General features: G+C 38.5%; 1 protein-coding gene across 1 annotated transcript; it reads left to right on the top strand.

The window, feature by feature from the left end:
* The first annotated feature begins 3,238 nt into the window (after nucleotides 1-3,238).
* Nucleotides 3,239-15,435, top strand: LOC144658131 (uncharacterized). Its single transcript, XM_078518474.1, has 7 exons — nucleotides 3,239-3,484; nucleotides 3,666-3,933; nucleotides 4,655-5,931; nucleotides 13,320-13,457; nucleotides 13,844-13,977; nucleotides 14,082-14,244; nucleotides 15,139-15,435. The coding sequence occupies exons 1-7, from the start codon at nucleotides 3,328-3,330 to the stop codon at nucleotides 15,351-15,353; spliced, it is 2,352 nt and encodes a 783-aa protein (XP_078374600.1). The 5' UTR covers nucleotides 3,239-3,327; the 3' UTR covers nucleotides 15,354-15,435.
* Nucleotides 15,436-16,061: the final 626 nt, after the last annotated feature.

Below are 16,061 nucleotides of genomic sequence, written 5' to 3'. Positions count from 1 at the left end.
AATAAAAAGTAGTAATTGAATTGCTCCACAAACATCAGCGATGTTTGACATACACCATAAGGACTGCTTTTATCCACAAAGAGAGTGGCAAGGAGAGACAGAAGTAAGATAATGAAGCTGAGAATTCTGTACATTCCACACAACAAAATCCGGGTTGTTCTTGTCACGGACAAATGAGACATTGCAAAAAATTGTCAAGAAAGATCTCGTGACTCTAGAAATAAAACAAGATCTTTCGATTGGACAGACTCAGCTTGAACGATTCGTGGAATGGAGGCTACTATCTTCAGACAGAGAGGAAGAACGGGAACAGGAAGAAGGGATGGAAGACAAACTTTCGTGACCCTGTTCGCAAGAATAATCCACCTCTATTTGCCAGCCTTTATGAAGTTAAAAGTGCTGCAACTAGCCGCAAAAAGAGAAAGACGAAATTTGCATGGAAATCAGAGTATTCTATGTTGTCTAGTCACGGTGTATGAAGGCAGGCGCGAGATAAACATGCAAGCCATATTGTAGCATCTGAGGTATAATGCCGGTGCCACTGTTTCTCGCAGAAATGAACCCCACAAGTGTGAAACAAGTCAATTTTAGAAGACGTTCTCAGAAGAAAAGGTCAAGTGCCTAGAGTCAGTTTGTTCTTCGATGGCTTCGCCCTGGTGGCAGCATACTAATTATGGTGGCAGCTATTGGCAAACCAAAAAATGCAAATGCTTTCGGTGGGTTTGCGAAATGTTACGTAAACACTGTTTTACGGAAAGGTCCTGGATACCAGAGGATTGATGTGTTACTCGATGGGAGGCACTCCATAAAAGCAACGACAAGAAGTCGACGCTCCGAGAACACGGCGCGGCCTGTGAGCAGAGTCATTGAAGTACGTAAGAGAGGTTCAGTTGCGGCCGATGAAGTTGCGAGCATTTTTGGCACTAGGAGACAACAAAGCGGACTTTGCACGGATTCTCTCAGATGAACTTATCTCGCAGGCACTGACTCTGCAATCGTAGTATTTCATACGAAGTGGATTCTGCTCAGATTCTGGCCTAGATGTAGCCTTTTTGAGATCCAACCAAGAGGAAGCCGATAAGAAGTTTGTTCGTTATGCAGTCAGTCATAGCGGGCATGTCGACAACATTATAGTTTCCACTCGAGGCACAGACTTGCTGTTACTTCTCCTGGTACATCGATCGCGCTAAGCTCTCGTCAACAGTGTGGATATGGGCAGGAACTTCAGAGAATCTAACGTAAATAACTTTAGAGGATGTCTCAGCAAATCTTCCTAATAACTCGTCAAGTTCATTGTTACCATCTCACACCATCACCGGCTGTAACAGCACCTCTTTCATCTGTGGAAAGTTATCACAGAAAAATTTGTTCTTCTCTTCTCGGTCGGCGAAGATGTCCTCAAAGCTGACACCACTACCTCCGCAGAAAACGTTTATTTGTTGAATGTATGAAATCCGATCTGACCACTGGCTATATATGTGCCTCTTCGCTATGAATTTAGATAAACGCATGCCATGTGCACTGAGTTGTGTGGATGCACCAAGACCGACGCTAATTGCTATATCAAACTGCGCTAAAGCGCTTTAAAGAAACTTGTTTAAAAAGCAATATTAGTTCAGTGTTTTTAAAAAAGTTCAGAAGATATATTAAAAATATTTACCGATATTGATTAAAAATATTATAGACAGATTTAAACCTGAAAGCAAGGAGCAATGTTTATATGATCATTTATATGCGTTCAACCAAAGTCTTTATCATGAGCCTATAACAGACAAAGTGCATTGTGAAATAAGTTAGATTCAGCAATATACAAGACAATCAATAAAGTTTTATCTCTAACTAAAACAACGATGATATATTACGACATTAACTATGATGTTATTTTCATTTAGTTTACCACAAAACTTAAACGAAATGCTGAAACAAGGGAAACTCGATATATGAAAATTGTAATGGCGTCATTCTTGATGCTCGCTAGCTCTTAGCTTCAGCGTGGCACGACGACCATATTTTTCTTTCTTATTGCAACTATAGCGATTTGTTAATACAAATATCGCATTTGTTCTTTGACAAAATAACAAAACTACACCCGTGATAAGGTTCCCGCGATATGGTGAATTTTGTTTAAGAGGGCGTGGTCAATTGTCACTGAAGGGCTTGATTTTCACAGAAACAGCGTAAAAACTCTCAGAAAATTCTTGAAATCATTTTTACAGCACACTAACAATGCTTTAAATGAATTTCTGGATGTATTATGCTTAAAATAGCTAAAGGAAAGAAAATTCCTTATTTGGACCATGACGTCATAATTAAATGCATCAAAACATCATCTTAACGCGAGAATTAAGCTTGGCAACATTGATTTTCGAAATCAGCGTACTCGATTTAGTAAAAATAGCAATGTTGCCAAAAATCAGACAAAAATGCCCGTGGGTGTCACATTTTGGACTCCTGGGCACCTGACTATACTGAAAATGGAATCTTTTCTCAGAAACAATAAAATGTTAACGTTTGCTCTCGTAGAATTTACATTTAAAGCACTGTGCACGTTTGGAATATGAAATGAACATGCTGTGATTTTGAGGAGTTTGCTCGCTCTGACCAGCTGCCGACAATTAAAGAGTCTGTGCGTCAACAAAAGACAAACTTGCCAGAAATTAAAGCACATGAAGACAATTAACATCTTTAAAATGGACATTTTTGTGATTCAGTATGGAAAATAATGCCTTTCATATTGAAATAGAAATATAGTGGTAACTGTTGTCGACTATGATAACTTAACTCACATGCATACAAATGCAAGTGCGTTTTCCGACAGTCTGCTTTCAAGTGCATTACAATATATGTTTGCCTGATACTTAAAAGTAAAAATAAATGCTACATCGACCAATGCATTTATTTTACCAAACCAAGCTCTTTTAGACGCACAGAAAATACTGACTCAAACAGATGGGCTATCATAAAATATATAGAATTTGCATCGAAATGGTTTTGACTAAATAGCAAACTTTCGACATAACAATTGAAATATAACCTAAAACACTCGACACGAGAGCAAGATTTTGAAATGTTTCTTTTTGTTCGTATGTTTCGCGTCTGTATCAATTTTAATTTACATATCGAAATTGGGCAATTAGAGATGAACCATCCTCTTTCAAAGCGTCATTTCTGCAAGTGCATTATATTGAGCGAGCTAGCTGCGATGTGATGACGATCAGCACATTCACGGCTATAAAAACCAGTGAAGGACCTGTCCATGGTTCAAAATTTTAGTTGCCGTTGGGTTACGTCATTTTTTAAAAACAATAAGACAGCAAAACCAAAAATATGAAAGTAGGCGATTTCAATGTATTATCAACATGCTTTGTAGCAGCTGTGGTTGTAAGTTTAACAGCACCATCAAGATCCCAAGAAAATATGCTTGGCAACGAAACTAAAATTGCAAATGAAAGATATGATTGTGGGGAATTTCCAGCCCTTGTTGGTGTGTATACAACATTATTTCTTGTATTTTGTTTCTTGTATTTTGTTACTTTTCGTTACTGTAGAACGCCGACTTCATTTTGCTGCAGACTCGTGCATTTTGTTTTCCATTAACATGAAAATCATCTATGAGAGCATGGTCAGTGTTATCAATGTAACGTGCCTTCTTTTCCGTTTTCAAGAGTCTACAGACCAAGATTTTGTTGTAAAGTTTAAGGGTGAGATCTTTAGCTGGAAAAACCTTTCTCGATTGCTCCGTCAGCACAACATCAGTATGCCACTAGAAGGGGAAATTCTTGCTACAGTGCTTAAAGAGAAGAACTTTTCCTCACAATCTTGTCAAGGCAGATGCTTCTTAGAGAAAAGGAAAGAGAACTTAGGTTACAAGACTTGCTTTTGTGATAAGGCTTGTAAAACAGTTGGTGACTGTTGCTTGGATTTTCATTCGCGGTAAGACTAACAAGTCAGAAAATCGAAATATAAGTAATAATGATATTAAACTTTGCTGTGTAAGTTCTCTTTTACTGCAGCAAACTAGTACTATGAATTTACATTTTTTGTCTGACCACTTTTTATTACAAACATCTCAATTATTTGCTTCTGAATAAGGTACATCCGTAAGCTATCCGTTTGGCAAGCGTTTTTTTTAGTTACATGATCTTTCTGTTTTCCCGTATGAATCCACAAACGAATAAGCAGATGAACCAGAAAGGCTTGCCTTATTAAAATGTAACTTTGTCCAGAACGATTATCCATCTCCAGCATAAAGCTAGCCACTGGTTGCTGATAACAAACGGTTGATCATATGTTTGGTTTCTACTGGGAATGTTTAACAATTATTCGTTGAAGGCAAAGTGAGCATCGGTGAATATTTACTGAGACAAATTGAAGTTGAGATATATTTTCACCAATGATCACTGAGCCTAAGAAGAATGAATGAGGTTTCAGAGGTGAATATCAACTGTGAAAAAGCGCCGGAAACCAATTTGCACGTGAATTTAAGCACTAAAAAACCTATTGTCACCGCACTGTGGTGTAAAGGTAGCGTCATAAGCCGAACTTCTCGACCAATAAGAATTATTAATTATATATTCACCTTTAGAAATTGAAAGTGAAAAATCAATTACTTCTTGTCACTTGATATATTTGACTGGTGCATATGACTTTACAGATGTGGCCATATTGAAAATGGTGCTGATAACGCGTATCTTAACAATATGACATGTGAAGACATCAATCATCCTTTAAAGTATGCCGGAGTTATCATGAAATCTTCTTGCAGTTTGCACAACTTTAAAAGTACAAACGATTGCCAAACTGCTCATCGGTTGAATATGACGCTACAAAAAGAACTGCCTGTCTTTGACTCGACCCAGAATGTAACATACAGAAGCATTGCTTGTGCGAGGTGCCACAGTGAAGGAAACTTGTCTTACTGGGGCCTAGACATTTCATGCCCGAGGCCAAGTTGGTCTTTGGCTTCTCCCATTAACATATCAGCGGTACAAAAGTTTCTTAAGAAAAATACAAACTGTTCGTGGAAATACGCACCAGTGCGAAATCGGAAGCAGTATCACCAGTCTTGTGTGTTGCACGATGCAAAATGCGCTTCGACTCAGCTACCGATGATGTCTTTAGTCAAAGAACTGTGTTATTCTTATTCTATGATCTTTGCAGTTTTTCATGAAAAGACTATGTTTACATACAGAAACCCTCACTGTGCACTTTGCAATCCTGAGGGACACTCTGAACCATGGTCGCCCTTTGGCAGTGCAGTTTTTCCGCCTTGGACAATCCTATTGGATGTAGGGTCGAGTATTTTACATCAAGACGACGGGGAAAATTTACAACAATGGCTGAATTTTGGACCTGCCACACAAGAGGTGACGTCACAAGTGTTTAACTGTACCTCAACTATCAACAACTGTACAGTCAGCTTTGAAGGTCAAATTTGCAAAGTTTTCAGTACAGCGAAAAACCAATCAACACAGATGCAATCTTCACTAAACGAAAGCCGTGTGATACTGATGAGGTCAAGGCAGATGTCATTTGACAAAAATGCCATGGATCTGGAAGAAAATACTGTTTATATTCTCTGCCTGGAGCATCAAGCTGGACAGGCCGGTAAGGACTCGAAGCACATGCATGGTTCAAGCATTATCATTTATTTTACGTCTGTTGGCACACTTCTGTCCATCATTTCGCTGTGCTTTCTGCTTGGCGTTTACCTGATGTTCAAAGAGCTTAGAAATCTGCCAGGGAAGTGCCTCATCAACCTCTCCTTTGCCTTGCTGTGTTTTCAAACTATATTCCTCGGTGCTGCAAAGTCGAAAGAAGTCGATGTTCTTTGCAAAGCAGTCGCCATTTTGCTTCATTTTTTTATTCTCGCTGCATTTTCGTGGATGAGTGTCATGGCGTTTGATACAGCAAATACATTTAAAGTTCAAGGTGAGTTCTTTTTATTAAAATTAACACTTATCAGCTATAGGTCTTAATAAAAGCAGCGATACTAGAAACGTGCTCTCGGAAGAGGGAATTTGAGGGTCTGAGACGGCCCCAAATACCGCATACGAATGGGCTGCAATGTAAAACACTTTGCCCTGTCCTTGACTCTTGCTCGAGCCTTGGCCGGGCCTCTGCGTTGTGTTTTTGGGCAACTTGGCGTTTTAATAATAACATAACAATAATAACCGTATTATTTCTGTAGCGCAAAAATCCATGCATATATGATCTAATGCGCTTTACAACAAAAATTTACTTATAAAAAAAAAAAATAAAAAAAAAAAAACTCTACTCTACTCTCATAGACTACTCTCATAGTGCCTATCTTTACCCAGGCGTATGAATGGGAACAGGCCCATTTAATGCTGAGGTAACCCGGTGATAGACAGGCATCTCTTCCAGGGGGGAGAAGAAATATTTATATTCGCTTCATGCTATGGAAACCAGAATAAGTTCCTGTCTGATGGGACACTAGGCTCGTACAGAGGCTACTACCCTTCAACTCTATCCAATTAAATTCATTAAATTAATAACTAACAAAAACAAGGGGTTAAACTTTCCTGGACTAACTCAATTTACAATTATCGGTTTTCCAGGAGATGTTTCAAAACTATTATTCAATCCCATGACAAGTTTTCAAAAGAAAAACTTGGTCAATAAATATAAACCCTGCCAATTTTTCTTGCTTTTATTACTAAACCAATCAATGATCTCGGTAAACGTGTTACAAAATACTACGCAGGAGCAAATGTACTCGTTAAGGACACTTCAAACAGTCAAACAACAGACCAACGACAGAATGTGACAAGGCGGAGGTGTCTTTACATACTTTATTTTAGAATGACTTTCTCCCCGGTGGGGTACTCCCTATTGGTCTGTACGGGGAGGCTCCGCCCGAAAGGGGTACCTTTTTCAGGCTTCAGGTATATAAAATGGTAGGGATTTCACGAGTTTAAGTATATGAAAGGGTATGGAAATCTGTCATTTGGCTATTTAAAAAGGCCTTTAATTAAAATATTTCGAACAGACGCAATTTATGGCTGTATTATTTTAATTTATTAAGCGCTACATAAAAATGACAAGAAAACGTCCTATTTTAACCCTATTCAGACCGGGCTTTTTTTTGACCTTCTCAGACCGGGGGGGGGGGGCTTCGGAAGCCCCCCCTATGTATCTTCCAGAATATTAACGCAATCACCATGAAACTTATAGGATGTATTGTATGTCCGAAACTCTTTCTTTTGGTATACGTCACGTGGGATGGTGACGTCACACCACGTGACAATTACATCATGATGTCAAAACAGCCGCCATCTTGGATCCGCCATCTTGGATTTCAAAATTTTTCCAAAATGCCAGAAAACCACCCAAAATCACTGCAAATTACTCAAAATGAATTAAAATGTGCTTAAAACCCGTAAAAATGTAAAAAAAATTTCATTTAAGAGCGAATTTTTCTCGTGACCGAGTGAGAGGTGGTACAAAATTTTAAACAAGCCTACCCTCAATTTTTTTTCAGAGATACCTTATGGTGAGTCGATCAACGTGCTATGATTTTTTCTTTAAGAGCTATCTTTGTTTGGCAGAAAAAAAAATAAAAAAATGTCACGCCTGCCGACTGCCATGAAATGGTCTAATTTCATACCACGATTAAGAGCATAAGAATGATGCTGCTCACAAGCGCAAAATAAAGCAGACTTCTCTCGATTTTGTGTATTTGTTAAGGAGGCATTTACAAATAATTTGAGTCTAAGAACAGTATTGCAAAGATCGATTTGAATATTTAGAGCCTGTTTAAAAATTACAAAAATTTGATTGCTTAAAAATCTCATTTTGGAGCATTTTTTCAAAGAACTCTTTTCCTATGCGGTATAACTCAGAATCACTTAAGACTTGGGTTTTAATAAGCGGAAATGATGTTCTTTTTAATGGTATAAAAATCAGCCTTGGGCTTTTAATTGCTACGAAGAACTTCCCCTTTTAATTTGGACGAAATCACAACACCGACTTGTCAACAACCGCAAATAATCGAATAAGGCTCGAATTACGCTTTCCCTTCTCAAAGCCAAAATTCCGACAAAATCTTATTAGTAAACACCCTATTTGATCCAAAACTCAATATTTAGCTTACCTGGCGTAACAATTCGTTGAAGATTGCTTTGTATCCTACTTTTGTTTCAAATACGTTACCAGCACTCGAACGGTGTTTACCAAATGACAGTATTCAGAGAATTTCAAATCAGCAATAACTTTGCCAGAAGGTCCTTGAAAAAAAACCACCGCATTCCGGTCTTCACAGTTCCAACCACATTTAGTGAAAACGGCCAATTCATAGAAGAAACTTGCTTCACAGTTTAAAAACCGCGTTTTGGCCGTTGTTTTTGCAGAAGATCAACTAGAGCGAAAATGGCGGCTTGACATCTGTCACGCAATGATATGTCACTTGAGGGGAGGTTACCCATTGAATTAAATTTGGTGGGCTATGTACTTTGAGAAATACCGTAAACTTTCGGTTATAATCCTTGGATTTATACAACTTCGTAAGTGGTTTTGGTGGGGCTTAATATAAACGTAATAGCACATAAACGGGGTAATAAAAAGTCTAAAAACCCTTTCAAAAAAGTCACGGCATATGTAGATGAAAGTACGTTTTCACGTTAAAAAAAAAACACACACATAAAGATACTATAGAAAAAAAAATTATTAAACCTGAAACGGGGAAGGTCACTGAGTAACTGTTGCCGTTGTTGTTGCATTTTTAACGGAGTACTGCAGCTGTATTTTTGGTTGTTTTGTTTTTTCGAAGTAACTTTTATTTTTTTATTTTTTGGTTTTATTTTGGGGAGGGGTTTTAACGTCAAGGTCTGGCACGGATTAAAGAAAGGGGTCACATATTTTTTGTTTTAACAAAGTGGAAATAGCATTTTTAAATATCAGAGATTCTATTTAAAAATCAGAAAGGAAAAATAAACTAGATTAGGTGCAGCTCTAACAATATAATGAGCGTCGCGCCATAGTTTCCAAAGCAAACAAGAACTGATAATTTATTTTGTTGATTCGTGCTTTTAATAAGTAGAGAATTTTACAGAGTATAGAATGGAAATCAATTACTCTTTTCAAAGATTAGTTGGGGGATACTGCCTCCAAGATATGCGAAGTCGAGCTGCGGAAAGAAGTTCTGTTATACTCCCTCTGCGTTCATATCATTTTAGCGCGGCATCAATCTTCAACGTACCTTTGAATATTTCGGACATTACTATCTGCCCAGCTCATCGGTTTTCTCTGGGCAATGGATGGAGAAGAGGTTCGCAACGGTGCCGCGTTCCCGCAGAATTATTGAGGCATGCCAAAAAAGGGAAATCACGCAATTCTGCCCGCGGAATCAACACCCGGGGGGACTGTATGAAACGGACGGGGATGCTCGTCAGAAATTTTGAAAAGAACCCCTAAAAGAGAACAATCTGAGTGTGGCTCTAGCTTTTCTTGACCCTTAGACGCCTCCAAAAAACTGAAAATAGAATTGCTATTTGTATATTTCTGCGTGTATAACCCTGAACGAGACCATTTTGGCTGAAAATATTGCTATTTTTTCGCGGAAGACCCTAAGTAAGACCAAATATCAAAAATTTATACCCCCGTCACTTTCATAGGCGAGTCCCCCCCGGAAATCAACAAAGCGCTTTTGAGAACGATCTTTCGACGTACGGGTATATTTGTCCCTGCTGGGTCTGGTAAGTCTGCGATTTTTGTTAATTTTCTATAGAAAGTACAGTCGAACCTCGATTATCCAGATTTCCGATTGTCCGGAATTCCAATTTTTCATGAATATTATATTTAAGACCAAACTCTTTCAAAATTTAAATGCCACTTTCTTCCTCCACAAACTATGTAATTATAATCGGAATCGTAAATTACCCAATAAGTGAAGCTTCGAAGGATAGAAACTGTGACGCCTCGAGTGCGCTATGTTCATGAATGAGCGTTATCGTCATCGAATTCGAGCTAGAAGGGGTTTATTGTAAGTCAGTTCTCAGTCCGTTTAATATTGTGGTTATATAAAATGCGATATTATTAAGTTTAAAAAGGAGAAACCTAACACAGTGTGATTTGTTCTTTTTCTCTGTTTTAGTCTGATAAATTCTGGTAACGGTGGTGACGGATATATATAAAATCGAGCTTAGCGCCATCTGATAACAAATGTCGATTATGTAACGTTTTCTTGACGTAATAATATGCTGAAACAGCACCGCATTCGAGTGAATGCTAGCCTGCGCGGCAGGCGTAAAAAGGGGAGGGAAAAAGACGGGGAAGAGGGAACGCCTGCCTTAAGAACCCCCTACGTTTTTTTCCCTCTTTCTCTCCCTCTTCCCAGCTCCCCCCCCAACCCCCCCCCCCCCGTTTCCGACGCCTGCTATGCAGGCCTATGTGAATGCAGTCGAACATTATTGCGATCCCGTTAAAAGTGTGCGGGACGTTCCTAGTTATCTCGTACTGATAAGTTGATCAGCCCCCCAAAGTAAAATGAATAAAAGTAAAAACGTTTATGACAGACTCCTCTGTGTATTGGAAGCGGGAAGGGTGAACTCCCATATTATGGTTAAGTTACGGATTTTGGTCACACATATAGGGTGTTCAGGACGTGGCAGGCTGCCTGTCAGTTTAACCAAAAAGGTTCCGTTTTGAGCTGCACTCAAAGTAAAACATACTCTCGTGATTTGTTGGCAGTCTTCAGATCATTGATAAGACATAGAAATGGTATCCGGCTCCGGGGTCAAATTAAAAAGCTTTTACCACGCCCAGATGGGGTTCCGTATAATAGTATAATAATTTTAACAGGAATAAAAAGCCTGTATAAATTACCGTACCGTTGGTGCTAGATGCAGTGCTTTTTCAAGTCTGTACATCTTGATTATTTTGTATTGAATAAATAAAAGGGAAAATGGAGTTCAAAAAGCGGCTTTTTTATGACCGAGTGAGAGGTTGCACATGTGGACGAACAAGAGAGCATGAGAAAACTTTTAAAACGTGAATTCGAGTTATCGGGAGTCGACTGTATCTAAATGGAAGTTGAAAAATGCAGACTTTGAAGGGATCCCCCTGTAAAGTACCCACCCACCCCCCGGGAGTTCGTGACTCATTGCGTGACAAATACGAGGGTTCACGAGCAATGACATGTAACCGTTCTTTGAATTTCACAACATCTCATTTGAGGCTTAAAACGTCGTTAAGTGAATCTGTTCATCGTGTTATCAAGTCTCTTGCACGAATGGCTGTATGGAACCTGAAATGTGGTTAAAATTGTCAAGAAATACCATGTTTACGAGGGCCTTTGCTAATATCGACTGATTGTATCATAAGCAACATAGCCGCTTGCCCGTGCAATTTGCCGGTAAAAGAATGTCAAGAATGAAGAAAAACAATGTTTTACCACTGCTTTTGCAAGGTAAGAGTAAAATATTAATAAATAAACTCGTGTGTAGCTAAATGATAAGATTGTGTTCGAATTTTGGCTATATTAAGAGAAAGTGTACTGCGTAATTCGATTATTTGCTTTGTTTACATAAGTCACTGTCGAGCGATTTCTTCGAAGTAGTACGGTCTATTTCTTGGATAAAATCAAAAGCCCAGAGCAAATTTTTATATAATTAAAAAGTACATCATTTCTACTTATCTAAGCCAAAGTTTCAGGCGAATCCGAGTTATACCGCATAGCAAAAGTACTTCGTGAAAAACGTCTCCAAAATGAAATCTGTAAACAATGAGAAAATGGCGATTTTTAAACGCCTGCCTGGATTTCACAGTTCAGTTGATTATCCTTATTTTAGACTCATAACATTCGTCAATGCCTCCTGTACAAATATACAAACTTGAGAAAGGTCATCTTCAATTTACGCTTTTGATGAGCTAAGTTCTTGTGACCATGTTCGTCGCTCTTGTTTCGGTCATTTTATGTCGCCGGGCACTCGTTACAGTGTCTGAATATTTTCTCGAAAATTAAAATAGATTTAAACGAAAAAAATACACCACGTTTATCGAATTACCATAAGGTATCTCTAAGCCAAAAATGAAGGTAGATGACTTTGGAAGTTTGTACCGCATATTTTTGTTTTCACTCGGTCTTCAAAAAAATTCGCTCTTAAGTTGATTTTTGTTAACAATAACACGCAAAATTACAAATTTGGGAAAACATGCCTGTCAAAATGCCGTTGCCATGGTGACGTCAAGTTCCTCACACATTATCCAACCCTACCAAATTGTTGCCAGATAAATTTTAGGAAAACTCAGAAAGTTTGGCAGCGTTTGGTTAAATCTTAAAAAAGTTATAAAAGTTCAAAGTCAGCGCGGGCCTCAAAAGCCCCCCCCCCCCCCCCCGGTCTGAATAGGGTTAAGTCCACGCCATGTCTCTTAGGTATATGAAAGGGGTACCTTTTTTCAGTTAAAGGTATATACGAAAGGGGTACAATTTCTGTCAAAAATGGTATATAAAAGGTTAAGGGGTTAGAACTTGGGGCGGAGCCTCCTTGTATAAAACTTTTCTGAGTACCCCCCCCCCCCCCGGGACTTTGTCACGAGAAAAAGAAAAAAATGCCCCCGACCAAGGAAGCGTTCGATAATAATGAAACTGACAATCGTAGAAATTAAATCGTATAAATATACCTTGTAGTTTCAGACAAATTGGATTTGATAATTGTTCATAATTCCAAGACTGAGGCTATCACATATAGGCATGAATAGATTGTGCTAGTACATGTAAATTTAGGAAAAGTTGCTTCACAATATACCAAAAAGTTGCTCTAAAGTTGCTCAAATATTAAAAAGTTGCCACCAAAATTCAGAAAAGTTGCTTGCTCTTAGAGTTGTTTTGACGTGAATTTTGCGTTTTCTAGAAATTGAAGCGCTTGCAGGTTTACTTAGACTTACCCCAGCGTCTATGGCAACCTTAATGAGGTCAATGTCTGAATTATTTCCATTTTCCTCGTCTGGAATTTCATCTGATTGCGATGCCATAAGTGACTCGCACTTCAGCAAATGCCAAGATGGCCGGCGGCAAATTCTATGTTGCAGCGAATAAAACCAGTTTTAATAAAATCCTTCGAAATAAAAAGGACCTTTTATGGTTTGGATCGGTTTTAAATCAATTTGTTGCTCAAAAGTTGCCAAGGAAAGTAAAAGTTGCCCTAGGTTGCTGGCACTACAAAAAGTTGCTCAAAAAGCCAAAAGTTGCTCAAAAGTTGCCGAGCACAATCTATTTATGCCTAATCACATAACAGACCAAACCAAATACAGTTCCCTTGTTTATGCTGTATTTATTTGTTCTAAATTTTAACGTGCAGTGCGTGGCACAAGAAAACAGCCTTCGGAAATCAGGAAGACTTTTATCAAGTATTACACGGTGGGATGGGGACTGCCAGCGGTGATTGTTGCTTTCTGCTCTGCACTGGACTTTACAGGAACGTTTCATTTCGGATATGGTTTGTAAAGTTAATATTTCGCGACATAATTGTGTAAAAATAATTGCTTCCAAAATTATTATGCTGACTTTAATTTTGATAATATATCCTCTGACAATATAGTGCTATATAGAGACAATTATCCAAAGGTGATGATTTTCTTTATTTGCATCAATGTCTGCTTGATAGTGAAGTAACGATGTAAGAATTCATGTAAATTGAATGTCGACAAACGTTAAATAATTACATTCATTAATTAATTGAAAATAATATTATTTGATTTGCTTAAATGTCTAAAACCCACTATAAAAAAAATCATTGCTTGCGGTCTGTTCATCATTCTAGTTCGCTGTCTTAGCTAAAAGGGTTTGAATGTGTTATGTACTGACTATCAACTTTCACTTCAGGAAATTTAACATATTGCTGGATATCAGACAAAACGGCGAAAGCTGTTGGCATGGTAACACCTGTGAGTCTTGCTTTGATCTTCAACATTGTGTGTTTGACGAAGAATATTCATGCAATTCGTCGTCTACAGCAGGTATGCCACACTACAGCAATGAATTAATTAATCTTAGTTAGCTTTTTGTTTTTAAATTGATAATCGAGACCAGTTAAAGAAACAATCATGTTTTTTATCTCTAGGGTGCCAGCCTAGCGACAAACAATAATTCCCGAGCTTCGCTGACCCTCATCTGCATCAAACTGACCACAGTTATGGGGCTCACTTGGATTCTGGGACTTATCGCGAATTGGAAACAAACTGCATTCCTGCAGTATCCTTCTACTGTGCTAAACAGCATGCAAGGTACTTTTTGATTTGTTAAATCATTTGATAAAAGGTGACCAAGACTAAACGTCTTGTTTTAGAGGTGCGGTTTCACGGTTCGGCGCAAGTGCAAGCAATAACGTTATCCCTTTCGATCTATTGTATTAATCATTCGGATGACTCTTACGGTAAGTTTGCCTGTGAAGAATGCGCGGTCAATAATGAAAACCTGGCAATAGAGGTGATATATTTTACTATATAGTCCAACTTCTTGCGCAAAGTACCCTGTTCACTCTATTATCAACAAAATGTTTTGCGGTACTCACAGAAAATTCGAGATAAAGCAACGTATTTATGTACCTTTGCTTTTCTACAGGATATATACGGATTTACACAGAAAATGCCCAATTTCGTTTTGAACATCGAATCTGGCTCCAATGATTTATTCTGAACACACACACGAGTGTTTTACTCGCATTCGATTGTTTCATAAACAGCAGAATTGAGTAGGCCACGTAAAGGCTTGCACATGCACTTGCGTACCGTAAAACTATCCCTTTAATGATATCTTGCTGATTTTTTTTGCAATATTACAGGGGTAGCAGTCTTAAATCAGCCACAGTAGATACAATTTTAGCTATTTTTAGACATTTTGAATATTTTTAGAATCCAAAATGACAGATCTAAGGTGACGGATTATTTGTAAATGGTTGATGTAATCTTGGTTGTAGTCTGACGTCATAATTAACAAGTGACCACCATTACAATAAACAAAATTTGATAAAAATTTCATTAAGGTTAAAGACATTTGCATCGTTTTAGGCAGGGCCAAAGCCGAGGGACAATTTTTAACCGTTTTCTTTCCAGTTTTTTTATGAAGATCGTTTCAACCATACAATAGCCGAAATAATAACCATGCAATATTTTTGATAGGGTTTTTCATTGCGTTGTGCTTTACTACCACTAAGAAAGTACGAGGTCTCCTCAAGGAAAGGTTTTACAAAAGATGGAATGGCGCAGCTGAACCTCAAGCAAGCGTCTCTCGTGATCATTGTACAAGAAATACTGATGTTGAAACAGCCACTGGTTCTAACTCGTTTGACATGAAGCGGCTATCCAGGGAACAAGCGAGACAGAACTCGTCTTAAACTTTTCATTTCATTTTATGTTAGTCTTTCTCTCTTGAAACAAGGAAGAGAAGGAAAGGAAACTCCTGAGACTTTACTTCAAATGCAAAGTTTTTTTACATTAGAGGAGTACCGGCCCGTAGATTATTAATTCTGAGCACGCACTTCTGTAACATGTGTTGAACACAAGAGCTTTAACAGATCTCATGAAGGTCTAACTGTTCGAACAGCCTTGTTTTCAGGGTCTCTCGTCTTTCTCCCCCCGCTCCCATCCCCTTGGAACAAGGTTGCAGTGCAAAAAGAGTCAGCAATAAATTTAGCAACACGCAGAATCTACAGATCACGATATCTAATTAAAAATGAAAAACAACTTCTGAGCGCGTTTTTGCTTATATTTTGTTGCAAAACTGTGCAATTAACAGTTATTGACTCGGTTAGTTTCGGCTGGAAGAAGTGATGGTTCTCTCAAAGACTTTCAAGAAACACTTAGCTTGTTTAACTGGCGGTTTTGTTAAGGTTAACGCGCGAGCGAGCGAGCGAGCGGCAAAGCCGCGACGAGCCTGGCGGGTTCGTCGCTCGCTCCCACGCGTGTTAACCCCAAGAAAACCGCCAGCTACGCAGGAAAAGGAGCACTCTACATTTGGTCTACACGCCATGACCTCAAGCCAACGATTTTCCCATTCGATCCTTCCACTCAGTTAATAGCCCCATTTTATGAACCATCGGAAG

The sequence above is a fragment of the Oculina patagonica genome, chromosome 6, assembly GCF_052425735.1.
Source record: "Oculina patagonica isolate OP01 chromosome 6, crgOcupat, whole genome shotgun sequence".
NCBI classification, from domain to species: domain Eukaryota; kingdom Metazoa; phylum Cnidaria; class Anthozoa; order Scleractinia; family Oculinidae; genus Oculina; species Oculina patagonica.
This window is presented reverse-complemented; position numbering and strand designations above follow the sequence as displayed.